The sequence below is a fragment of the Struthio camelus genome, chromosome 1, assembly GCF_040807025.1.
Source record: "Struthio camelus isolate bStrCam1 chromosome 1, bStrCam1.hap1, whole genome shotgun sequence".
Lineage (NCBI taxonomy): Eukaryota > Metazoa > Chordata > Aves > Struthioniformes > Struthionidae > Struthio > Struthio camelus.
The window spans coordinates 99,209-126,444 of NC_090942.1; the positions used below are offsets into that span (position 1 = coordinate 99,209).

General features: G+C 42.3%; 1 protein-coding gene across 8 annotated transcripts in view; it reads left to right on the plus strand.

Annotated features, from left to right (window-relative positions):
- Window positions 1–27,141, plus strand: part of GOLGB1 (golgin B1) — a 48,038-nt gene extending 20,897 nt beyond the window's left edge. For all 8 annotated transcript variants that reach the window (XM_068936420.1, XM_068936553.1, XM_068936491.1 and 5 more), the window contains 13 exons: window positions 1,975–2,048; window positions 4,448–4,538; window positions 5,319–5,383; window positions 6,334–11,360; window positions 12,888–14,838; window positions 16,083–16,261; window positions 17,473–17,638; window positions 18,813–18,944; window positions 21,446–21,604; window positions 21,738–21,835; window positions 22,511–22,645; window positions 24,038–24,143; window positions 25,392–27,141. In XM_068936420.1, the coding sequence (XP_068792521.1) occupies window positions 1,975–2,048; window positions 4,448–4,538; window positions 5,319–5,383; window positions 6,334–11,360; window positions 12,888–14,838; window positions 16,083–16,261; window positions 17,473–17,638; window positions 18,813–18,944; window positions 21,446–21,604; window positions 21,738–21,835; window positions 22,511–22,645; window positions 24,038–24,143; window positions 25,392–25,526 (8,318 nt within the window). In that variant the 3' untranslated portion in view covers window positions 25,527–27,141. The remainder of the gene's footprint in view (window positions 1–1,974; window positions 2,049–4,447; window positions 4,539–5,318; window positions 5,384–6,333; window positions 11,361–12,887; window positions 14,839–16,082; window positions 16,262–17,472; window positions 17,639–18,812; window positions 18,945–21,445; window positions 21,605–21,737; window positions 21,836–22,510; window positions 22,646–24,037; window positions 24,144–25,391) is intronic.
- The last annotated feature ends 95 nt before the right edge of the window (window positions 27,142–27,236 follow it).

A 27,236-nucleotide genomic window follows, 5' to 3' on the forward strand; every position in this document is an offset into this window, starting at 1 on the left:
GTCACATCCTCTTCTTGCAGGTACCTAGGAATATGTTCCAAGAGGACTCCCCATGATTCTACCAGGGACTGAAGGGGAGGGAGGCAGACCCTCCAGCAGTGTCTTGGATTGTCCTTTTAGCCTTTTTCTGAAGATGAATACAATGTTTGTCCTTCTCCAGTCATCGTAGACTTCCTCCCATCCATAACCTTTCAAGTATGATAGCAGCCTTGCAAGGACACTGGCCAGCTCTCTCAGGACCTTTGAATGCAGGGGAACCCGTCTGTTCCCATGAATCTTTATTGGTCAGGTTCTCACAAGTAATCCCTGACTCAGTCCTCATCTACTGTTGGTGGTAGATCTCCTTGGACCCTGTCTCTAAACACAGGCTTGGAAGACCTTGTTAGTGAATATTGAGTCAAATAAGGTGTTGAACATCAGCCTTATCTGCATCTGCTGTCAATGAGTCACACACCCCATTCAGCAACAGTCCCACATTTTCCTTGTTCAGCCTTCTGTTCCTAATGTAGTGGTAGAAACTATTCTTACTGCCCTTTATATCCTTTGCAAGCCTCAACTCTAGTTGAGTTCTGGCTTTTCTAATGCTGCCCCTAAATATTGCTTAAACTCTTTCGTTGTAGGCTGTCCTTGTTTCCGTCTCCTGCGTAGTGCTTTCTTGCATCAGAGCTCTGTCATGAGTTCCCTGCTTAGCCAAGCCAATCTCCTGATATGTCTGCTTGTTTTCCTCAATATTGCGATGAATTATTTTTATGCGTAGAGGGTGCTATCTTTACAGACCTGCCAGCTTTCCTGATATTCTTTGCCCTTCATAGCTGTCCCACACCCCATTCAGTTCCCTGAATAAGGTGAAGTTTTTTCTCCTGATGTCCAGAATCTGTACCTTGCTTCCCATAGGATCTTGAACTCTATTTCATGATCACTGCAGCCAAAGCTGCCGTTATCACATACCCAGCCAGTTCTTCCTTGCTCATAAATAGCAGATCCAGCTGTGTGTCAGCTTTTGGTTGGTGCATCTAGTACCTGTATCAAGAGTTTATCCCTGACACTCTCCAGAAATCTGAATTTCTTGCGTTCTGCTGTGCTGCCCTTCCAGGGAGATTAAAGTCTCCCATAAGATTATAAGATCCAGGCTCTGTGACAGAGCGACTTCCTGAAGTTGTTTAAAGAAAGCTGTTTACCGGCAAGTAGCCAGTGTGATAATGAACAAGTTCAGTGTCTGTTTTCTCAGGTAGTTAGTAGCCCGGATAGAATGTAACGCTAAAGGAACACACTTAAAAATAGATCATGATTGAGATGGTATCTGTTGGTATCAACTCTAAATGAAATTATATTTCTTGTAGTAATCGGGAAGCTAACTAACTGAAATTATTATTTTCAAACATGAAAGTCTAGATGTGGTACAGGGCACTTTTTTGCCTGTTTGCTGCTTTTTCCTGTCTACAGTAACATACCTACCATAAATGATATTGATATGCTAGTTTACAGAAATACAAGTGTAAAAAAATATTCTGAGCCAAACAGCAGTTGAATTCTTTTAGCGTTCTTGATTTAGATTGTGGCCCTTGGTTTTTTATTTGTACACAGTTTTAACATTTTCTCATTTCATTTTTATCCAAATGAAACTTGAAGCATTTTGCCACAATGATTATTTTCCCCCTCCTTCATAAGAGTCTTTCTTAAAAATTGAAGCTTTGTCAGCTATCCTTTAATTTCAGCCTGAGTAACAGTAATTGTTCTGTTCTGAAAGGTGCTTAAACTAGTATTTTATTTTGGTGGTTTGACTCTTGCAGGAAAAAAAGATTGAATGAACGCATAATCCAAAGGCGATGTTCTGTATCTTCACTACATAAGTGTTACTAACAGCCAGCTGCGCCGTTCCCTAAAGTGCCTAGAAGAGAATCCCGTTACTCTCTAAATCAGAGTTTTAATTTTTGAAGAAATCATTTCACGTTTATGTGGTTTTGAATGTTTCAGAGATGCTACACGCGCAACTTGTTCTCCTGGAACCTCAGCAGGAAGCTGTGATTGTTGCAGAAAACTCAAAACAGGTAATGAATAATTAAGCAGCTGAAATAAGCCAAAACTAAAACAGGTCAAGGACTAGCCTTAAAACTGCTAAGCTGTTGGGGCCTTTTTTAACAATCCTCTTTGGAAGGTTATTATTAACTGGATTAATGGTGAAAGACAGAAATAGCTTGCAAATACTGCTTGTAGTGTGTTCTTATCAGACTGTATTTCCCTTTGTTGTGTAGAGTTCTTGTCCCTCATCCACCCAATCCATGTTTTGCTATTTTTTTTCTCTTGTGAGTTGGTTCTTCAGCAAAGCCCCAAACTACTCTGAGGCAAGCCTCAGGAAATATGACTCCAAAGGCTGGGTAGTCATTATAGGATGCCTTTCAAACCTACTCATCCCCACTGCCCTGATGGGGAGTCTTGCAGACTGACTGAAGGAAGCTGAATTCTTTGTCAAGCAGGAGACTAGTAGACTATTTTTTTTATGCTCTTCCACTATGAACAGCTGCAGGTACAACTTCCGTGCAATCTATAGATGTTGAGAATGCTGGATTAGACTCCTGTTGCTTTGCTTTATGCTCACTTGGCAAGGAGATGGAGAACCACTGCCTCTGTGCCTCTGCCTCTGTATCTAAACTAAGAATTCGTTGTAGTATTGTTCGTTAGCTTAGGGCAAGGTCTGGCCTCTTTCCCGACTTCTCTACTCTATTCCAACTTGCCAGCAGGGGAAAGAGGAGGATGCAGTGTTTTACTCTTCACATGTATTGCTTTTTTTAATTGGCTCTTAATTTTAAAATGGTGGTGGGGAATGATACATAATAATGTGCCAAAGCCAGTTTTCTTAAGTTTTTATTACTGTTAAGTCATCAGAGCAAAAACTGAAGTCTGGGACTCATGATGGAGATGGAGAAGGCATTTTGAATGAGTTCATCCTGTTTGACTTGACCCTTACACTCCAAACTGCCTACAGCTGAGGTGTAAGCTGGTGGATCAACAGGTAGACACACACATGCACGCACAGAATCTTTTCAAGGACAGGTATAAGCCTCTGAGCCATTGTCTAGAGCCCCTGTATAGACACTGGAGAAGAACAGGTGCTCTAGCATTTGATTCACCTTGACCAAGGTAGATGTTTAAAATGGATCAGTGAATCCAGCCCTAGAAGCATCCATTTCTATTGCTTAATTATAAAAGGAGTCCAGATAAATAACCTGTACGTAAGCGCTTACATTTGGACAAGTGAACGTTGCTGCTCATGCATCTGACCCCTTACTTTAGGTCAAGATATGTATGAATCCCAACCCAATACAGGGGTTTGGATCATGTGCAGGGATTGTTTGGAGGCATCCTATCCACTTCATGTGAGTGCTTGGAGCTTGTTAAAGCAAAAGAGGGCTAGAACTTGGGGCTGGAGATTGTTTCTGTGGGGCTGGGTGACCTGTTGGTGGTCTGTGCTTCCATCCTAGGTAGTGACAGCACACACTTATTCTACTCAAAAAATGTTTTTTTTTCATTCTCTCCACTGTTAGGTGGATTGATTGTATTTATTTGGCAGTGGGGGTAGCTTTCTTTAAAGGTGTTTTACGCTGTCTTAGTTCTGACTCATTGTTCCTGTATTCTCCAGTTCAAACCTTTTCCTGCAGAAGTAGCACTATCAGTACTAGTGTTTTGTTGTGGTGACAAACAATGTGTTTCGGGAACCAGCCTGGGATATTGCAAATTGTTATGGGTGCACGTTAACTTGTATGTGGACTTTTTGGAATGAAAAATCTAGGAGTTTAAGGCCTAATTCTTGTATGGATGTCAACAGCAAACTAACAAACTTTCTGGGTTTTATTCAGTATCTTTTGGGGGAAAAGAGTTTGTGTCTGTGAAAGAGCAAAATCTACTTTTGCTTTCCGTAGTGTGCTCCTTTTTCTTCAGCAGTCAGGTTTTTCCCTGCCTGACAGAGCAGCAGGAGACGTATAACAGTAGAGTGTGTGTGGTTTCTTTGTTCTGTTTTATGGAGCCTAGTGTTACTTTCCTAGGGAGAGTACAGGTTCTTTAGCTGCTGGAGCAGGGGAGCCCATGATGATGCGCGTACAACTTCTTGTCTTCTCTGCTTGGGTGATTCAGTGAGAAGTTATGAGGCTCTAGTTAGTCCCTGAAACAGTGAAGATGGGAAAATAAACATATTGTGGTGGGGAGAAGTTACTAGAATAGTTGCATTCCTTGATATCCTACAACTAATTTGATCTGAGATCTGTCTTAATCTCTTTGTTAATATCATAACCAACCTTTTTTATATTTTCATTATTCATCCATCAGAGTTGGGCCTAAAGTAGGGAGTGACAGTTTTTACTCGGAGTTTGGCAGGGGAGCACATAGCTAAGATAGCTGTCTTCTAATGCCAAGATCATGGCTCAAAGCTAAGTATGTTTTCTTCAACCAACAGATTCAGAATGCTGGATCTGAGGTGAAATTGCAAGACTTCCATACTCTGGAAGATTCAGCCTCTTCTGTAGACTGCGCTCCTAGATCTAGAGGTAAGGACTTAAAATGATGCACATTAACCACAAAATTGGGAGTTTGAGAACCTTCAAAGAAAAATCTGAAGTGCCTTTGGAGATTTGAAAAGAGGAGCTTTGAGGTTAGACCTACAGGAGGTAGAAGAGAAGATTCTGCTGCGTGATAGCACGGGGGGTACATCAGAAGGGAAAAGAGAAGAAGCAGTTCCCGAGATGATAAGGGGAGAAGAGTTCGAAGGGGAGAGTGTTTGTAGGTGCAGAGGCTGAGCTAATACACCGAAGAGAATGACAATAAGATGAAGAGTTGTGTTTTGTTGCCCTTCACAAACTAGTAAGATTTTGTGCCTCTGGAATTTAAAAAAAAAAAAAAAAAAGGGGGGGGGGAGGAGGCAGGGAGACTTCAGTCTTCTAGATGTGTAACAGAGCTAGCTGTTTGTTCTCAGAAAAAGGTTATTTTCTTACAGAAGAGGTAGAACTGAAAGGTACCTATGTCCAATCCTGCTTGTCTGAAAGGGGGTAAGCATCCTAGTTCTCTTGTTCTGTCGCTCTTCTGTGGAGGTTAGATATAGCATAGACTTAGATGAGGCCAGCACGCAGTAGATGGAGAAAGTTTCTGCATCTGCAGGGCTAGTGGGGATGTTTGGGCCCAATGCATAAGTTGTTTAAACTTTGATCTTGTGCCTTTCCCACTTGGGAAACTGGAGAAGCCCCAGTCCCGTGTGTTTTCTCTCCTGTTGCTTACTGACTTTCTGTGTAACTGGTTATGCTGATAGTGACAAGTGTGCATTTTATCACTAGGTGTGTCAGGAGAGCCAGTGAATTCTGAAGCACCAAAGCCTTTTGATGACACTTTGCTCCCTGAGGTACAAATTTGGTCCAGTATTTGTTTCCTTACAATATTGCTTACATCTGTGGATATAATAACTTTAATTTAGTTTAAAAGTCCCAAAGAATGGATCTTTTAACATCCTATAACTTAAAGTGGCTGTTTCAACACTGAGATAAGCTCTTTAGTGGTTCATCCTAAATTTGTTCTGGCCGCCAACCTGATGAACGTACAGCCTTTGCGATACAGAAAAGCTGACTTATTATTGAGCTGGTCACCTATGGTCTCTGGAAAGGACTTGTGATTTTTGCCTCTTCTCTTTTCACCTGTATTTGGGAGTGGGAGGAAACCTTAGGATTGACACTTGGAAAAAGCCAAGCACTTTGGTCCACGTGTTTTGTCTGATCTTCTCCCTTTGGAGTCAGACTGGAATGTGAGATTATATGCTATCTCTTTGCCAGGTTAAATTGGACAGATAAAATCAGAATCATAGAATAGTTGGGGTTGGAAGGGACCTCTGGGAATCATCTAGTTCACCCCCGCCCCTGCTCAAGCAGAGTCACCTGGAGCACATTAATAAGGGACAAAACTTCCTCATTCAGAGACTATGGACAGGAGGTCAGGAAAATGTGGCTGGAAAAGTCTAATAGAAGGCTTATGAGAATCACAGTTCGAGAAAGAAGACGCTTCAGAATCATAACTATTCTGTAATCAAAAGGGAATAGGAAATAAGAGACCAAGCAGTCACATTTGTGGTGTAATTCTAAAGCCAGAGTCCTTTATGCTGCAACTTGAGAAACTGGAACGAACTGAAATAACCTGGGGAGTCCCTCCACTGTTAGTGAAGTTACCATCTATTGCAATAGGTGGCACAAGTAAAGGGTAACTTTAGACTATGAAATGTGGAAAGCAGGTACTTCAGGGACAGTGAAAAATGACCCTTTGACAGGATCCAAAGGAAAATTGTAACCTCTTATTTTGTTTTAGGCAATGGACGGATTTGGAAGCAAGCACTTTGCTGAGGAAAATGGTCCATCTGGAATGCTGGGATATTTTGCTGCGCAGAAACATAAAGAGCTGTCAGTTTTGCTGTTGGAACTGAGTGAAGCTCAGGAAGAAATAGCATTTCTGAAGGGGCAGCTCAAGGGCCCAGAAAGCCAAACTCCTGCAATTCTCCAAACAAAAGAAGAAACTAACCAGCTGGAAGACGTATCCCAGACACAATCCCTTGAGAGGGAAGAGCAAAAGGCTTCAGATACACAAAGTGAATTGGGCGATAGCTCATTATTGACAGAAATAGAAGTGATGCAAATTGGTGTACCTCAGGAAAATGAGACCAGTCTTCAAGAAGCTCCTCAGGGGAACACTCTCCCCTGCAGAGGGGAGATGGAGGCCGTGCAAGAAGTCTCTGCAGCAGATCCAGAGCCTGGCAGCTCTCAAACTCAAGAGCTGATAAGGTTGCAAAACCAAATTATGGAACTGCAAATAATTCTGCAGAAATTGGAAGAATCCTATAAGAAAGATCTGGGAGAAAAAGTTGCAAAAATAAATAGGCTAAACCACTTGGCAGAGGAATACAGAAAAAAGATAGAGGACTCTGACAGTGCATTTTGTGTTTTAGCTGAAGAGAGAGATCAGCTCCTGTGTCAGATGAAGGAGCTTTCTACCATAACAGAACTGAAGGATCAAGTAAAGCAACTGGAGGAAAATCTAGCTCTTTCGGAAAAGCAGAGGCTATCAGACAATCAGAGCAGTCTTCTGAGAGAACAAATCCACAGCCTTAAAAATGAATTTAAATCTAAAGAGATAAAAATTGAAGCTTTGCAAAAAGACTTGGATGAAGCACAACTTCAGCTTTCTGAGCAGGACAGTCAACTAAAAGGGCTGAGAAGCCAGATCCATAAGAAGGAATGTGAAGTACTTGATCTGGAACAACTTCTGAGGAAGAACACCTCTGAGATAAAAGAGCTTTCCCAAAGCTTAGCCTCAAAGGGACTCGAAGCAGCAAGCCTAGAGCAGCTTGTTGCTGAACACAAGAGGTGTATTGAGAGCCTACAACAAACCTTGCTGGAGAAAGACCAACAGATGACGGAGATCAGTGTCAGTATGTCTGAGAAAATGGTCCTGCTGAATGAAGAGAAATTTTCTCTAGGAAATGAGCTCAAGAGTCTTAAAGAGCAAATGAGTCTCTTAAAAGCCAAGGAGGAAAAAGACCAAAATGTAGGAGAAGCAAAAGATGCATATCTGAAGTGTGGGGAATCTGAGCAGCAGCATGAGACACAGGTCGCATGTAAGGAGAGAGAGGTGTCAGGAAGTGAACTTGAACTTCTGAAAAAAGAAAATGAGCATGTCAAGCGGAAGCTACAGGCAGCACTTACCAACAGGAAGGAGCTTCTGAAGAAGGTTAGCAAATTGGAGAATGAATTAGTACAGTTGAGAAGGGAGCCTGAATCAGAGACCTCAGTGGCTCAAGAACCTGAAGAGGAAGAAGATATAACAAGCAGGGTAAGTGGAGAAGTGAATCTTGAAAGCCAGCCCAGGGAGGAGTATCTGATCCAACTGCTTTCTGAAAAGGAATCTGAATTGCAGAGCATCCGGAGGGACTTGCTGGATAAAGAAGCAAATGAAGCACAGTTGCAGGCAGTGATTGAGGAAATGAGGCAAAGCTTGCAAGATAAGACAAACATTACTGATTCAATGAAAGCTGAAATCATGGAAAGTCAGACGGTTACTAACAAACTAACTAAAACCAATAAGTGCCTAAAGGTTTATGAAGAAAACGAAAAAACTAGTTCAGCAGCTACAGATCGTGAGGAAAAACAAAAGACTGCTCTGAAAGAGAGAATTTTAACTCTGGAACAAGAAAAAGAACAACTTCAAAAAAAACTTCAGGAAGCCTTGGTATCTCGCAAAGATACTATAAAAAAGGCTCAAGAAAAAGATAGGCATCACAGAGAACAGCTTAAACAGCAGAAAGATGATTACAACATCCTACAAGAACAGTTTGATAAGCAAAGCAAAGAGAAGGAGAGCATCCAAGCTCAGCTCAGACAACTCCAAGAACAGAGAGGGTCAACAGAGAGCATCCCTGCTGGGAGTCAAGGTTGGTTGGATTCTTCATGCTTGGAAGCAGAAAATACTAAAAACAGCAAGCTTGTACAAGTTGCAGATGTTTCTGGAGAAGAATCTAAGACAAAACTTGAGAAATTGCAGACAAAGAAAGAAGAAATGGAATGTAAGGTCAGCCATATGGAAAGTGAACTTGCTTGCAAATCAGAATTAGTCTTTCATTTAGAAGCGCACGTGGCACAGTTGCTTCTGGAGATAGAAGGGCTGAAGAGAACCTGCGACCAAGCTGAAGCTAAGGCAGCAAGCCTTCAGATAGAATTGGAAGAAAGTCAAGCAGAGGTTTCTAGGAAGGGCTGTCTGGAAGACCTTATGCACCAAAAAAATGAAGAAGCTGCCTTCCTTAAGTTGCAGCTAAGGGAGAAAAGTGAAGCTCTCATTACTGTGCAGGCGCAGTTGCTGGAAAAAGAAGATTCTGTCAAGACATTGTGTAGTCAGTTGGAAGCTCAAGCTCGGGTACATGAGGAACAAAGCAAGCGACTGCAAACTGAACTGCTTGATATTCAGCAGAAGCAAGATGATGGTGCAGAGGAAACTAAACAGAAGAATCAAATGCAGAGAAAGTTGCAGGCTGCACTCATCTCTAGAAAAGAGGCACTGAAGGAGAGCAAATCCCTGAAAGAGGAGCTGGCTAATGCTAGAACAACTATTGAAAATCTTTCGGCCAAGTTGACAAACGTGGAAAGCCAAATATGTGGCCATGTTAAAGAAACAGGTACTTTAACGGAAAAGTTAGCAGGTCTCACAGAAGAGCGAGAAAAACTTATTTCAGAAGTTGATAAGGCACTTACAGAAAATCAGAATCTTGATGGATGTTGTAAAAACCTGAAGCTGACTCTAGAAGGAGTTGCTCAAGAGAAGGAGCAGCTGGAGAAGGAGATAGAATCGTTGAAATGTTCTCAGGCTGCCGAGAGTTCTGAGTGGCATGAGAAATATAGGGAACTTCAGAAAGAATATGAAACTCTTCTGCAGTCCTATGAGAATGTAAGTAATGAGACTGAGCGGATTCAACGTGTTTTGGAAACGGTTAGGCAGGAAAAGCAGGAAATTTTCATTGAGCTGAAAAGTGTTGAAGCAAAAAAAGAAGAAGCAGATAAGCAGCTGCGTGAGGCTGGGCAGGAGATAGATGGAATGAAGGAGAAAATGAGGAAATTTGCAAAATCAAAACAACAAAAGATCCTAGAACTAGAGGAGGAGAATGAGAAGCTCAGAGCAGAGATGCATTTTACAGATGGAGACCTACACAGGACTGGAGATGTAGCTTTCTTGACAAATACTAGCCTGAAAGATGATTTGGAGAGTTCTAGGAGGGATTACCAGTCTCTTTCTACTCAACTTGAGACAGTAATGGCTGAAAAGGAGTCTCTTACTCAAGAGATCAAAGACTTAAAGTATCACTTGCAGTTCACAGAATCTAAGTTAAAGGAAAGCAGAGAAATGGTAGACAGGTATGTTGCCCAAAAGACAGCAGGGGAAGAAATAAATCAGGCAATTGCCACAGCATCACCAGTGGAAGGGACTGAAAATCAAGCGGACTTCAGTGTTAGTCTGGAGTCCCCTACTCCAGAGCTGGAACAAAAAGTATTTGAAGGTAGCAGCCCATATGAGGATCTTGATACCTACATACAACAGATAGCTCAGCTCACGGAACGAATTATGGAACTGGAAGAGAACAGGAGGGCTTCAGAGCAGCAGCTCAGCAACATTCACGTGTGTGTTGAGACTTTAGCAGACGAGAAAAGGGCTTTAGAGAGCCAAATGGAAGTGAAAGTCCATGAACTGAATGCTCTCCAGGACACAGTAGCGAAGATGGAACAAACACTCCAAAAAACCAAAGAAGAGCTCATCAGAATGACAGAACAGAAGAATACCTTAGAAGCAGAGAAGGATGACTTGGAAGAAAGGCTCATGAATCAGCTAGCAGAACTTAATGGAAGCATTGGAAACTATCAACAAGATGCAACAGACTTCCAGATCAAAAATGAGCAATTGAAACATGAGCTCCAGAGTATGCAGAGAATGATGCGTGAACTGGAGGAGGAGAAACGTCAGATGGCAAAGGAGAAAAGTAAAGCTAGTTCAGAAAAGGAACTTAGAGAAAAGCTAAAATGCACTTGGAAGGGAGACACTAGCACACATGTAAAGGAGCTTCAGGAACTGCTGAAACAGAAACAGCAGGAGATCAAGCAGCTGCAAAAGGACTGTATTAAAAGCCAGGAAAAGATCAGTAGTCTAGCAAGAACTGTTAAAGCTCTAGAATTTGTCCAAAGTGAGTCTCAGAAAGAGCTGGAAGCAGCCAAAGAGAATTTAGCTAAAGCAGTTGAAGACACCAAGAAAGTCCAAGCAGAGCTTGCTTTCTGCAGAGTAGTCCTGGATGACACTCAGAGCGAGGCAGCAAGGGTTCTAGCAGAGAATGTCAAAATGAAAGAGGAGTTGCAGGTGAACAAAGAGAATATTAAAATTCAAATGAAGAAAAAGGATGAGGACTTTGAGAGAAGACTGGAACAGGAAAAAGACAAGCACTCAAAGGAAATTAAAAACATGGAAGAAAAGCTGTCAGCTTTGCAGCGGGAGAAAGACTATCTGGAAACAGCCGTTCGTGATGTTCAAGGCTCCTTGCAGACAAAGGATCAAGAAGCCAAACAACTGGAAGGCAGCCTAACCAAAACACTAGCCCAGCTTGCAGCATTCACTAGGAGTATGTCTTCTCTTCAGGATGACAGGGATAGAGTGATAGATGAATCCAAAACATGGGAGAAGAAATTCACTGAGACTATTCAAAAGAAAGAAGAAGAAATACATTCCAAAGAGGAGACTTGTGTTGTTCTAAAGGACCAGATGAAGCAGATGACCATACATGTGGAGGAACTTAAGATTCATATATCCAGGTAAAGAAGGTGATGATGATTAAGCTGGTATGATTGTATGTCCTTTGGACAAGGCAGCAGCCAGTGCTGAGACAGGACAGAGTAGCTGAAGCTAGAAGAGACCTCTGGAGATAATCTAGCCCAACCCCCCTGCTCAGGTAGGGTCCCTGAGAGCACATTGCCCAGCACTGTGTCCAGTCATGTTTTGAACATCTCCAAGGATAGGGAGTCCACAGCCTTTCTGGGCAGCCTGTTCCAGTGCTCTGTCACCCTCACAGTCCAAAAAAAAAAAAAAAAAAAGTGTTTTCTTATGTTCAGATGGGATTGCCTGTGTTTTAGTGTGTGCCCATTGCCTCTCATCCTGTCACTGGGCACCGCTGAAAAGAGTCTAACTTCGTTGTCTCTACGCCATCCTTTCAGATATTAATACACATTGATAAGATCCCTTCCTGAGCTTTCTCTTCTCTGGGCTAAACAGGCCCAGCTCTCTCAGCCTTTCCTCACATGACGGATGCTCCAGTCCCTTAATCATAGAGAGAATTATGAGTATGTGAATAACCAAATGTGACCTGTGATTGGTAAAGCTAATGTTTGGCTAAGATGGAATCAGTCCTCCTCATAATGCCATAAACATAAGCCTAATCTCCTGCATCGCTTATATTTGGGTCAAAGAGCTCTGCAGTTATGTTGTAGGGAATTACTGCAGAGTGCATGAGAATACAGAGATTTTTCTCCTTCTCCTTGCTGTAGGATATTTCTCCTTCTCATCATTAGCAGACACCTGTTAAATCTGTTCTCTGTAACGGGCAGTAGCCAGCTGAGTGCTATCTAGAGTCTTCATTAGTCTGCGGTTTAAAATTGTTTTGTTGGTATAGAGGTGTTACATGTGGAGATTAAACCTGGCAGGTCAAGAGAGTACTGAGATACAAAATTCCAATTTAATCTCAGATTGGACTTTGAGGGAAAGATGGAATTATGGAAGTTTACCAAAATGTGCATCTTAAAATTTCAGAAATTAAAAACCAAACTGTTCTCCCATGAGCAAAATTGTTCTGTAAAACTTATGATCAAAATGCTGCATCTTTGCAAACTGGAAAGTAAAATGAACATCAAACACATGAGAACAACGACTTCACACTTTTTTTTTTGGTTTTGTTTTCTATTAGCTAAGATGGGTGAGAGAAAATAAGTATTTTAATGAAAAGGAGGTAATAACTTTCAACTTCCAACCTTTGCCAGTTTTTCAATACTGACATTTAACACTTATAGAAAGATTTATCTTGCTAAACACCTTTTTTTTTTTTTTTTTTTTAAATATTGTTCTTCCCTGCCCTCCCTCTTTTACAGTTCTGGCTGTGCTTTTGTCTCAAGATGCTTGAATTTTAAATTGAGGGGAGCTAATCATGTAGCTATTTCTAGATTTTAAGTAAAACTAATTCCGTGGGTGTTTTTTCTAAATTAGTATCATCAGTGAAAACTATCAGTGTGGATTTGGATACTGATTTTTTTGGACTTCACCGATTTGTGTCTGACCTTTTCTATTTTCAGGTTGGAACGCAACAAGCAAGACTGCGAGTCTGAATACAAGAGGGAGATTCAGCATTATCAGAAGACATGTGAGATATTGCAGGAGGAAAAAAAGGAGCTTTTGACTCAGCTAGAAGGGTCTCAGAAACTGCACAAAGAGTCACAGAATGAACAGCAGAAACTGGAGTCAGAAATCAGGAACCTGAGAGACCAGCTTGCTGACTTACAGAATTCCTTCACCAAATGTGAATTAGCCAGAGAAGAGCTGGAGAGTATGGTCAAGCAACAAGAGACTAATATCCAGAATTTTAAATTCAGCTGTGAACAGCTTAAGGCTGATCTGCAGGCTTCCAAGGACCTAACAAACAAGCTGCATGAAGAAATTGGTGCCAAGGATCAAAAGATCATTAGTTTGCTGTCTGCCAAGGAAGAAGCAGTTATGGCTGCCCTGTCTGAATTACAGCAGCAACATTCTGAGGAGGTAAAGGAATTGGAGCAGAGGCTAAGTAAGGAAGATGATGATAAAAAAGCCTTGGAAAATGAAAAGAAAGAAGTCCTGGACAAGCTTGATCATCTCACTGAAAAGATGAAAATGAGCAGAGAGGAATGTAAGCAGCAGAAGGCACAACTGGACTCCTTCACCAAGTCCATGTCATCTTTGCAAGATGACAGAGACCGCGTACTGAGAGATTACAAGCAACTTGAGGAACGTCATCTTGTTATAATCTTGGAGAAAGATCAGCTGATTCAAGAGGCTGCTTCTGAAAACAATAAGCTCAGGGAAGAAATTAGAAGTTTCCATAGTCGGATGGACGACCTCCACTCTGAGAATGCCAAGCTGGATGCAGAGTTGGTGCGATATAGAGAAGACCTGAACCAAGTGATTTCAATAAAGGACTCTCAGCAGAAACAGCTGCTTAAAACACAGCTTCAGCGGATCCAAACCCTGGAAAAGGAGAAGGCAATTGTAGAAGCACAGCTGAAAGAGTCTGAGCATGCTCAGGACAATCTCAGGAAGTGCATGGAAGTCTTGAAAGAGGATAAAGCCAGTATGTCTCAAAAGGTTGAGACTCTTACATCCTCTCTATCTCAGCTACAGAGTGAGATGACAGCATTATGTGAGAGGGGTCCTGTCATGGAGTGTCAAGCGCAGCTGAAGGACCGAAAGGAAGAGGCACAAGAACTGAGTAATAAACTTGCCCTCTCACAGAAAAGGATAACAGAACTTGAGGGGGAACTAGCATGTGTTCAGAGGGATGCAGCCAGAAGGGTGGAAGAGGCTGAGGACAAGCTTAGAAAGGAACTGAAACATCTACATCATGATGCAGGAATAATGAGGAATGAAACAGAAACAGCAGAAGAAAGGGTAGCAGAGCTGGCACGGGACCTGATGGAAATGGAACAGAAATTTCTTGCAGTCACAGAGGAAAACAAAGATCTCAGAGCCCAAATTCAGTCTTTTGGGAAGTCCATGAGCTCTCTTCAGGATAGCTGGGACCAGGCCAATGAAGAGCTTCAAGTTTTGAAACAGAAATACTCTGCAGACTTAGAGGAACACCAGAATCTAGTGCAGAATCTTCAGAAACAGGTGGTTCAGCTACAGGAGGAGCAAAACTCCACTGCCAGGGACCGAGATGCAGCGAGGTCTGAGCTGACAGAGCTGCAGAAAACTGCTGATGAAAGAGGTCTCTTGACCCAGATTGAGAAACTTAATCAGAAGCTCAAAGCCAAAGATGATGAGCTTCTCCATTTGTCTTCAGAACTGGAAAGCTCTTCCAACCAAGTCAAATCTTTCTCTAAGGCTATGGTGAGCCTGCAGGATGAGAGAGACCGTCTGCTGAATGAACTTGGCAAAACACACAAAACTGAAGAAGTGAAGCAGCAAGCAGCAGGGAGCACTTTCACCACTCCTTCAGAAGTGCAGAGCCTTAAGAAGGCACTGTCCTCCTTGCAGAATGACAGAGACAGATTAGTAAGTCCTCGTTCTCTCTCTCTGCTCTTATTTAAAGCCCCAGCGGAAATTTGAGGTGAATTCCTTGAGGCCTCTATTGAAGCTTCAGTTTTCTGTCAAATTTGGTAGATCTAGATCTGATATTTACAAACTCATAAATCATTGTCTTTTCTGACACACGGAAGCTTTAACTGTGATTCCGTTGTTAACTTTGCAAGGGCAAGGTTATTTCTGTTGTAAGCTTAATTTTAAAATACAGAATCATGGGAATAAGATGTGGCTTCTTGGTTAACCTGCTTAGTCCCCATCTGTGGAAGCTCATATGCATTTGGTTTGTGTTTGCTCTAGTCTTGTCGAAAAACTTGAGACTCTTTCCCCTCCCCACCCCTGCTCTCTTGGCAGCTGATTGGCAGGGGAGGTACAAGGCATTGCAGCTTTGTTTTGACGCCCTTGCTTGCATACTCAGTGTATCTGTGTTTGTATACTCTCTGGAACAACGTGGCTAAGCAAATTTCGGAGCTGTAGTTGCTGGTCTGATGCCAGTGACTTTTACTATGACTTTTCATGGTTACTTGGTCTTAGTTTTCCCTTTGTTCTGTTAATCCACAACAGACTTCATGTACCATCTTAAACACTTCTTCCTTGTTGTCGGTTTAATGTCTTTCAGCTATTTGTAGATTTGTCTCCTCTGTTGCTATGCTAAGACAGATCCTCAGTAGAGGGCCCTTGTGGCTCATTAAGTACTTCCCTGTCTCCAGAGTCAGTTACATCATCCAGTCATCAGTAACTGATAGCAGTGATGGATGTGCAGTGGCAACTTCTTTCTAATTCCAGTCTGTGTAGACAATCAAAAGGATGTGTAGTTCCTCAGTTCCCTGGTTTTACTTTTGATTCCTAGAAGGCTAAGTACCAACTTCAGGAGTTGTTCTTATTCAGCTCCGTCTCTCTCACTTTATCACCCTATCTGAGTATGGGAACTAATGTTCTAGTCCAGGGTCTTTCTGTTAATGTACATCAAATCTTAATGGAATGTTTCAAACACCCCTATTCTCTCATTCACAATAGCATTTTCAGAGGGGTTTTTTAGCGGCTTCTAATAGACTGCTGTAATCACTTATGTCAATTTCTAGATTCTTTGTCATCTGAATGTGACCTTTTTCCCTCCAGATACCGTAGTGAGAAATGCTTCTAAATGTTTATAAATAATAAACCTAGCTGCTTGCTCAGTGGTTGTCACGCACTCTGATATTTCCCTTTAATTAAAGGTGAGAGAGCTTAAGAATCTACAGCAGCAATACATACAAGTTGGTGTGGAAACAGCTGAAAATTCTCGTTTAAAAGCTCAACTGCAAGAATATCAGCAAGAGGCAGATAAACAGCACCATCTCCAAGAACAGCTGAAGCAAGAAAGTATTTTCTACCAGCAGGAGCTCCAACAGCTTAGGTTAGAATTGCCTTTCTTCCTACTGCCTCAGAGATGCAAATGTGTCTTTATTTTATTTTTTAAATGCAAAGTGCCATTGTGGGTAGGTGACGAAGAAAGCATTGAATGCCCTTACTTGTGTCTGTTGTCGCTGAATCGCTTGCCCTGTTCAGAAATGGGCATGCATTTTCCTTGTTTGTCCTTCTGCCTCAGGCTTTGGGTAAAGGTTTACAAACTGACATATTGGAGGAAAATGGCTATGTGAAACAGGTCAATGGCCTTTTAATTTTTGTTTCCTTCCAGTGGTGGCCATTGTCCTCTCCTTCAGAGGAACATTAGGCGGTTTCTTATAGTGGAGCTTATTTATGTAATTATGGAACTTTCCACTCCAAGCTGATGATTGAGAGAACACCCTGGACTAGCTGACTGATACCATTGTACGGAAAATACTCACTTCATATGAATCTCTGATATTTTGTTTCATTTGCTTTGTCTTCTATAAAAACAGTCTGTAATGTTAGTCTAGTAAATTGTCATGCTCTGCAGCACTAAAATTAGCCAAAATGCTATGCTCTGTACTAAAAGTGGGGGGAAAAAAAATTCCTCTGAGATTGCTTCAGAGATCCACCTGAGAATGACTGAACCTGGAGTGAGAGGGGTGTTTCTTTTGTGGAAATGATATGTGGTTTATCTTTGGACAAAGAGATATAAACGTTTGTAATGCTCCATTTCTGCCCCCCTCCCCCCCCCCCCCCAAATCTGACTCCGAAATTAAATAGAACTTGTAGAGTTTTAAGCAGCTTGCAAGCTTTATTTGTCTCTTTTTCTTTATCGGGAGATTTATTCCTTGGTCATCTACTGTGCAAGTGAAGTTAAGGGCTCAAATTTGCATATTGGGATCAGTGCTATGGCTTTGGTGTACGTAACTGAGATGGTGCTAACCTTATGGTGAAAAGTTGCATCGTCAACAATGATCTAGCCAAAGCTCTATGTACAGCAAGAACATAAAATGGTTCAGGACTACCAGTCTGCAATGTTGAGCCGAGTAAATAAATAATTCCTTAAACTTGCTCTTAAACTACTTGTACTTAAGAAGTTGTATTATCATAAAGCACACTTACCTGGCGCAGGGTAATGATGGGAAATAGTGAGCATCTTCCTCGGCTCGTTCTGAGCTGGACGCCTGGGTATCATAAGTGTTACTTGTAAGTTCCTGGTGATTTCCTTTGCAGACAAGAGAAGACTACCTGGGAAAAGCAGAACAGCAGCATAAAGGAGCAGTACCTGATGGTCATAGCAGACAAAGACCAGCAGCTGAGCCATTTACAAAGGATCATGCAAGAAACGAGGCTGCCCCTCAGCAAGTCTCAAATCGTAGAGGAGCAGTACCAGAAGAAGGTGAGTGGAAATAGAGCAGCTTCTGTATAGCATGGAAATCTGAGGCTTGAAATTCAGCTGAAGTAGTGTGTACTGCCAAAGTAGTCTTCACATTTAGCAGGTCAAACATCTTACAGACTGCAGTATCAGATTTTGTTGTGTGGCTTTCCAGGGGCATACCAACAAAGCAACTTGGATTACTGAAAACCTGTAGAGAGCTCTGGCATCCCTTAATGCCCTTTTCCCTTAGTTCATAGTTCCCAGCATTCCAAGAGAGAGTAAGAGACTGGGCTTGCCAGGCATTTTAGTTCCATCCCACCAGTGTGGACCTTCTCAGGTCTTTCAATCCAGCTGTTTTAGAATTGTCTCTTGCACTGTTTTTGAATCTAAAATTTTCTCTTCTGTTTTAGTCCTCCTTTTAATGCCACATTCTAATTTTTAAGTCTCTTGTTGAGTTTTTATTGCTCTTTGTACTGTGACAGGGATCCATAATCCTGACTCAAGCCCAGACAGAGAATTGAATGCTACACTTTCTCCCTTTATTTCCCCCCATATGGCAGCACTAAAGGCGTGGAGTAGAATATGCTGAGTATTTAGTTCCTTCTAGAGAAGGACGCTTGCCTGCTGCATGTGTAGCACTCTTACATTATGAGCAAGGAAAGAACTCTCCTGTCAATATCTGTAATGTTCCAGTGAGGAGCTCTTATATCAGTGGTGGGGGGAGGAAACCTTCTGCCCTGCCCCCTTGATACATATGTGCATACACGAAAAGAAAAAGATAGAACAATATGCATTTCTTCCAAGAAATTGCTTCAGCACTAACCTTTTAGTCTGTGCTAAGAGGCAGTGAGGACATTGCTTTGTGTGCGTGTGTGTGTGTTTTTTTTGTTTTTGTTCTTGTTCTCATTCATGCATTCTTTTTTTTTTCTTTTTTCATCATGTATTATAGAGCTCTAAGACAGCATTGGTCCTTCTCAAAACCTATGTGCAAGTTGAGTGATCTTTCCTAATTGTTTGGTTTTTCAGCTGACTCCGTGTTCAGCTTTACTCCATGTTTGATGTTTTGTTTGGGCAGGTCAAGTTCCAGGCCTAGGAATAACGTAGGGCTTTGATCTTGGAACACTAAATAGAGAAGGACTAATGTTGAAGTGGATTGTCACGTGTGATATATTTTTGATTGTTCTTGCCCTGGTAGATTTCGCCAGAAGTTTTGAGAGGGGACTTTTCGAGCCTAGAAGCAGAGACAAAACTTCTTCAGGCCCAACTAAGTGACACTCTGAAAGAACTACACCAAAAAGAGCTGAGGATTCAGCAGTTAAACAGCAAGGTAAAGTTTATATCTTCTACTTTCTTGTGGAGTCTGGGCTAAGCAACATGGGCTTGAATAGGGCTCGGGGAGCAGGACCAGATCTTTCTGTTCTTGTGGGCATTTAGTGAAATATCCCAGAATCAGAAATATGAGTTAGAAGAGACCTCTGAAGATCACCTAGTACAACCCGCTCGAAGCAGCGCTGTCACCAGTGCTAGATCAGGTCAGCCACAACTTTCTCTAGCTGAGTGGTGAAAGGCTCCAATAACAAAGACTCCAAGACCTCTCTGGGCCCTTGGGCAATGCTGCTCTGCCTTCCTAATGGAAAAGCTTTCTATAATGTCCAGCCTGACTATCCCAAGCCACAGTCAGTGATTGTTGCCCCTTGTTATATTGTCTACGACTACCAGAAAGAGTTTGACTTTGTTTGCTTTGTAACTCCCTTTCAGGTAATTGTAGGCTGCTGTAAGATCACCCTTTAGCTTCCTCTTTACCAGACTAAACAAGCTCAGCTCTCATAGCCATGTGCTCCAATCCCTTGACCATCTTGGTAGCCCTTTCCTGGACTCTTCCCTATTTCGGTTTATCTCTTTTGAGCTGGGGAGCCCAAAACTGGTCACAGTATTCCAGCTATAGTCTTACTGGTACCAGGTGGAGGGGATAATAACTTTTCTCAATCTACTGGTCTTGCTCCTCCTAGTGTAGCCCAGGGTACAATTTACCTTATTCACTCTTGGCTTGTATTCAGCTGGGCTGCCTCTGTAATTTCCGGGTTCTTTTCAGCAGAGTTGCTACTTGGGCAGTTTCTTCCCATCTTGTACTGATGTGTGTACTTGTTCTGCCTCAGGTGCAGCACTTTACGCTTCCCCTCATTGAATTTAAGGTTTCTATTGGCCCAATCCTCAAGTTTCTCATGTCCCTCTAAATTGAAGACCCTAGGGGTGCTGTACTCATTACTGGCTGTCAAGCTACCTTTTAGTCCAGTGGTCCAGCCAATGTTAAGCTTACGTAACAGTCCATTTGTCCAGTTCCTAGTTCCTCAGTTTCCTAATGTGAATGCCTTGGGTGATGGTGTTAAAAGCCCTACTATAGCAAAATATATTACATTCACTTCTCTCTTTTCTTTTTTTTTTTTTTTTTTTTTTAATATAGTCTGCCATCTGACATTGTAGGACACAATAAGCTTGGTCTGCCCGTGATAGATCAGTGTTGACTATTCTCAATTATCTTTTGAGGTGCATTCATTGAAATGAATCTTGTTAACCTTGGTATAGTAATTAGCATTCTAAAGATATTTTATTCAAGTGCTATTTAGGAAATTCCAGTATTGTTGTTGTCTTCTAGGCTTGCAATCCTATCCCTTGTTTGTGTAGATCATGATTTGATGTAATGAAACAAGGGATTGTATCTCCCAGCTTCTGTGGCAAATTTCAGATAACCCCTTTCATGGCGTGGTTGTGCCTTGTTCAACCTATTCCTTAGCTGTGAAAGAAGTGTGTGGTTGTGTTTTTTTTTTTTTTTTTTTTTCCCAGGCTTGGTAAAATTTGAAACATGAAAATATTTCTGGCCTTTTGATTTCTCTTGAAAACTTTACTTGACAATATTTTGCTAATTGTGGAGTAGGGAATTGTTTTCTGTTTTCTTAACACCACCCAATCCCTGGCTGGATTACATAGATCACAGTCAGCAGGATCCGTGCCAGTAGTGTGTGAAACAACAGCTTTTTGCCACTGTATTCTAGTTCCATTTCTTTAAAATAACCATCCTGACTGATGGTAGTTGAGTTCTGGTGATGTTTGTCCAACTTCTTGTGTCATGGAAAAATCTGGTTTTTAGCTCTCCTAATGCTTTGCTCTGATCCTGCTATCAAGTTTCATTTCTCCCTTGCTGAATACCGTTGTCCAGACAAATTCCCTCCTTCTGCTGGCATTTTCATTGGCAGCAGAGAGACCAGAGAGAGGAAGATTATGTGAAGATGATTGTCTCAAGGTTCTGCTAGTTGACAGGTGTCTCAAGGTTCTGTACTCTTGCCTTCTAGACTCCTGAAGGAAGTCCCTCCTTCAGAAGGCACGCTTGTGATCTTTAGTGCTCTCGGCTGTCTTTAAAAAGCTGCTGTATTTTAGTGCAGAATTATAAGCGGTTTGCTTTCCACATAGAAACAGAAGGCTGAAAATTTAGCAAGCTTCTCAGAGATCTGCAGTCAAGGGGACAACAAGAATGTAAAATCGTAATTTATTAATGACTTTTTTGGAAGGCTCAGGTCAGTCTCAACACTTGAAACCTCGTTTTGGAAGCATGTTATTGCATAAGTCATGTTGGTGTTTCAGGGCCCCTATGCTGAAATAGTAGTTGTAAGCCACTGTTGGAAGCGATCACTGATGTTTGGACCTTAGAAACGTACAGTGTGGCAGTTTCTATGTTCTCAGTACAATTCTCACCCTCAGTTACACAGAAAACAGCTTTGCTTTCAGAAGAATGTCTGAGAAGTTCTTTACTCAGCAGTTTTGTTCTCTTCTCAGCTGTCTCAGGTCTTTGAGGAGAAAAATGCCCTCTCCCTCCAGCTGCGAGGTAGTAGTCGAAACATCAATGAGAGCCATCAGCACTACAACGAGGTTCTGAACCGCTGCTTGGTGCTTGAGAGGCAGCTTCAGGAGCTGCAGCCTTCAGACAAGGGCATGGTAAGGGTCTTCCTCTGGGTGCAAGGGAGAGAAAAGCTTACTGCAGATGGCCCCACTAACTGTGCAGCGTTGTAGCTAGTTTCTGCCCTGTTCATTCAGTACCCTTCCGCCACACGTTCATGCTTTGTTTCAGGAGCTGTTTGCAAGAGATGCTGCTCCAGGAGCACCCCAAGAAAAGAATGAGCCTCAGAGAGAGGGTTACACACCAGAACTACAGGAGTTGCAGCTGAGGTAAAGAAAATGTGAGAATAGGGGTGCGAGGTATTAGTCCTGATGGAGGGCCTCAGGTTGAGATGCTGGGGAAGAGCCTGGTTCTGCAACTCTTTTGGAGCATTGAGGAACTCAGTTCCGCAGTAGGATCTTGTGGAAGTCAAGGAACTGTCAGATGTGCTTGACTGCTGTACTTAGTTAACCTCTTTGCCTAGAGCTTCAAACAGTAAAGAAACATCATGCAGGAGCAGTTATGGTTGACTGTCACCAGCCAGTCTAGTATCTTTAGTTTAGTGGGCTGGATCTCCAGGAACTAATGAAGTATATCGATGGTCCTGATCTCAAGGCTCTCAATGCCCTAAGCCTAGTGTATATCTGGAACTGAAGCCTAGACACTTCCTTGTCCCCCTTGGAAATAGTTGTCTGAAAGGGGGTATGGATAACAGACTAGGAACTCCTTCCTCATGTTACACAGAAGCTTCAAGAGACTCCTCTCCTCACTCTGGTTTTCTGAATAATTTCAATATTTAAAGAAAATTTAAATTTTTCCTTATAAATAAAATTTTCTTTATAAATAGCTATGTCTTCTGTGTGAGGTAGAAGGAAATTAGATTCTGTTCACCTGTTACATCAGTGAATACAACGCTAGTTCAGGAATGAGCCCTTTTTAGCATACACTTGTTTACTTTTTGGTAGGTTGTCTGAATCTGAACACTTGCATAGCAGCACAAAGCAGGATCTGAGATATTTAGAGGAGCAGCTGGAAGAAGAACGGGACCGGCGTCTTGCTGTGGAGGAGGCGCTCTCAGCAGCGCAGGATCAGATAAGGAGGTGAGAGAACTTGAGCAAACAGGCAGCATTTCAAGAAAAGCGTGATGATCCTAGCTGTTTGTTCATCTCTGCACTTCATGCATCCTTATGCCCAATGCCACTGTGGGTGTAGAAACAACTATGCCATGTCTATCTTTACTCTTCCAAACAACTGTAGAATGAGATAATTGAACAAAAGCTTAAGTGAGACAAATTCTAATTAGAAATAAGTTGCCGGCTTTTTCAGTGAGGAAAATTAACTACTGGAAAGTATGGTTTGGAGATTGGGAATTGGATGAAAGGAATGGGATGAGGTGAGTCACATGTTAGAAATACCCGTTTCTCCTCATTGACCACATAAAAGTGGTTTTTGCCACTTAACTTGATTGTAGGCACTTCTGTGTGCGTCTCTTGGTAGTTAAGATAAATACCACTACTGTAGTCTTTTACATCAGAGCAGCGGTTTTCTTCCTGACGCCCATGCTTATTGAGCAAAAAAATAGGGGTCAGATGCAAGAATTCTGGATGAAGTTCCCTGGTAGTTGCTACGCAACTCAGCATTATCCCCTTCTAGCATTAAAATCTGCAGAGGCCTCCTACAACTGAGCCACTTAACTAATGTTAGCCCAAAGATCTGACAGTGCTGCCTATGCATCTTACGCTATAATAGTAACTTACCAATCTTAAAGATCTGGTACTGGGAAATAGTTTGCAAGAACCACTACCATTGGGGCCAGAGCTGGCTTTCCAGAATAATTTCATAGAATTTAAAGTAGACAGTTAAATCAGCTTTCCTGGCTTCTTTCAAGTCACAAGCTGTGAGATTTCACATGAAAGTCCCTGTGTAGAACACACAGACTTTAGTTAAATTGAAGCCTTTGAAATTCCTGAAAGACAGAGGGAAGAACAGTACAAAAAAATCAAGAGTTTTGAAGGGACAGGATATAAATTAGGTACGAGAAGACTCCACTGCCAACAGCGGAATTGTCCCCACTAATGGAAAAGAGTGGAAATCCCTGTATCATGCAATATGGAAACTTTTTGTTTTCTCTCTGACTAGCAGGCACAGGAAGTGGCTAGCACTGCAACTATATCTTTTAGAGAGCGTGATATGCCTACTCTGTTATGGTTTCAGCAGCTTCCAGATAATTTGGGAATAATTTAATTTTGAAACAGTATTTGAAGAAAGGAAAGAAGACTATTGCTGCTTGGATCACTGAGTCATTCTGCTCAGCCTGGGCTCAGAAGACATTACAGTTGCAGAAATAAAACTAGTTCTTGTCAAGTGAGGCCACTGCTGGCTTGCAGTGGTTGACTACTTTTTGAAGAAGTACCTCTTTTTGTAAGCTTGTCTGCAGCATTGGTTTGGGGCATCGTAACAGACTGAAACTGATTTAATTTTTTTGGCTGCAGGCTGGAATCAAGTGAGTGGACTTCTTCCTTAAGTGCTAGCATTGATATGACTCCAGTTCACGAGCGTTCCTTGCTGATTGACTCAATGGATAATACTTCAAGCAAAGTAAGAATTTTCATTCACAGCTGCCAGTGATGTGAGCCCTGACTGTTGCAGGAAAATGTGAACTGCAAACTGTGTACCTGTAGCAGACTAAATCCTGCTTTAGGCATATCTAGGTCCATATGGGTTTCTGTGGTTTTCTGCCCTTGGCTTGCTCTGCTTCCCATGTCAGGAGTTGCATATTGTTCTGAGTGTGGCTTTGCTACAGTCCACATGAGTGGAGTGCATTTCAGAGGCCACTAAAACCTAGATCAGCATTGTCTGCACTTGAGGTGTGGTCCCAGGTCCCTTGTGGGACTAAGGCTTCAGTGGTGAGCAGGTAAGCAAAAGCCTGTGCAGATGATAGGTAATCTCTTGCTTAAGAAGCATACATGTTAATGGCCCTAATATCTATGGTGTCTGGAGAGCCTGCCCTTTGTTTGGCAACCCTGTCAGTCTTTCCTCACTCATCTTCTTTCAAGCCTGTGTTGTTCAGGCTGTTGGTCAGCTCCTTTTTCACTGTACTGGGTGACTGCCTGGCAGACACCTGTCCTGTTTTGATAAGAATGATGCCCTGCTGAAATTTGCCCTCTGCCCCCTCCAGAAGAAAGGGGGCAGTGCTCCCAAGAACAGCATAAGCAGAACCAGGGCAGCAGACATAACTGGATGCTACCCTGTGCTCATGTGTGGGGAATGTTAGTAGAACAGACTGTTTTCTCTTTCTCCCGGAACTTTTCCAGTTGATGTTACGTTGTTTGAAGACACCTTGACCGGGGGGTGGGGCTGAAGTGTAAGTTCACCATACCTAGGCTTGTTGAGCAGGATCTGAAATCTCTGCAGCTGACAGGGTGAAGGAACAAATAAGCGTTTTCATCTTCCAACCCAGAGGGATGAATCGGGGTTCCTGATAGCTTGAGTTTCTAGCAGAAAAATACCACTGATCCATTTGCTTATGTCACTTGGAGGGGCTAGAAATTTGTAGGGAGCAAATGTTAGGGGGAGATGTTTTGCGTCTTTTGGTCTTTCTCAAGCAGAACTGAAGAGAGCTGATTCATGGGTAACCTTCAAAGAGCAGGTTCTGTCTGATGGGGGTGGGGAAAGTTTTCATGAGGATTGGCTCAAGAGGTAAGACTTTGACAGTGAAAGGGGTTTTGGAAGGTTGATGCTCATGAGCTTAAACAAAATTCTTTGTGGCCTGGAGAGCTCCGGGTGAAGGCAAATGGATCTTGGTCATTCCTGGCACTAACTGGTGTTTCTCTTTAACTCTTCCAGACTCGGCATGTTCCTGGACTGTGGCGCCTGTTACGATCTCTCTTCTGTTCCCGGACCCACTTGCCTCTGTTAGCGGCCATGTATCTGCTTGCTCTTCATGTCTTGCTCTTTTTATGCTTTACAGGCCACCTGTGAGCAAGAACAGCCTTTCCTTGAGCCCCAGCCCTTTGTAAATGCTGGGCCTGCAATGCCTAACTGCAGGGTAGCTGTAACCACCACGTCACCCAGCTGCCTTCTTGTACTGAATCAAATCAGCACTTAAGATGCAGCTGAACCCAGCAACTTGCACCTAGGTTGCTTATTCTCATTTAAGTATGCAGCAGCCAGTGCTGATGTCTGTTTCCAGGACATCTGCCACCCCATTTAGTGTTTTCTAAGTCATTGAGTGGTACGTTTTATGAGCCGGAGTCGTCATGCTACAAGCTCCCAAGGACTGCATCTGTTGCTGCAGCTTCTACCTGGAGCTGGCACCACTCATTTTAGAGTGTTATGCTGTGGTAGGAATAAGTAAAATATTTTTGAGTTGCTGCAGTACTTCCACACTTCCAGGAACTTCAAGATCCTCCCCCTCTTAGACTCGATCAATGAGTTGGGTTGGGGAAACCCTGTAGCTAGTTATAAGAAAGGGAAATTTCTTTCTTTCCTCTGGCCCTTAGATATGCTCTGTGCCTCAATGGTGTTTAAAATGTGTATCTTAAGGATGTTGTGGAATCTTTAAGGAACAGGAATCAAATTTGAAAATCATGTTTCCTGGCCAGTTGTGCCTCCTGTCAAAGAAGGGCCAAAATCACTGTGTCTGGACCTGCTGAGCATTCCATTTAAAAAGTCATATGTCTGCTCTGGTGAGCCTGTAAAATAATGTCAGTAATTTAATTATTGAAAAGGAATAGGAAACAAGAAACTTTTTATCTCCAAGTTAATTACCTTGCTGTTTATAACATTTGTGCACCTCTCCCTGAAGAGAGAAGGTGCTTGCACGCCTCTTGAAATGAGGAGCTGTGCTCCTGCGTTCTGGTCCCTTGTCATGAGATTAAACCTATACAGATTATGTTGAAGAGTTCCATTATATGGCACGGAAGCCCAAGTCAAAGGCAGAAGTCCCCAAAATAAACTGTTCCTCCTAGGCGAGGGCAGGGGACAGAGTTCTGAGGCCTGTTTTGGCATCTCTGCTTTAGGAAAAGCCTGGTGTGGAAAGCTAGTGCTGGGCATTGGACTTGTGTGAGTATAAGCAAACTGATGCAAATGGACCTGTTCCGATATGATACATGGAAAGCTATGTTTTCTAAAGAATTTCTGAAAATGTCCTGGAGGCGAGGTAGTGCCTCCTGCCAACTGGAGGACACTGAATGCAAAGAAGCTTGTTCCAGTCAAGTTCCCTGTCAGTGACTTGAGTTGTCCTGCCATCTGTTCTGAGCACTTACCAAAAGGCTTGTATCTGCCTCTGGCTTGAGTAGCCACACAGACGTTTTTCAACGGAGAAAGAGAGAGTTCTTTTGATATTGCTGGTAAACAAAGATTCTTCAGTCACTGAACAAACTTTGTTTGAGGATGGATTAATTTAATTACTGTACCTAAATAATTGGTTCTCTGGCAGGTCCAGAACACTGGCACTACGTATCGATTTGCGCACCGCCCTTGAGTATCTGTCCTGTATTCTTCAACTACATAAAATTCAGTGACCAAATACTTTGCTTATAGTTTCTTGGGGTACATGCTCCTGTATATAATAAAGATTATTTTTCAGATGGAATTTGTTTAATGTCATTGTGTAAATGTCAGAGGTCCCTTGAGGGATTAGTGCTGTTGTATCTTACTTTTTATGGGTACGCTGTAAGACTTAACTCA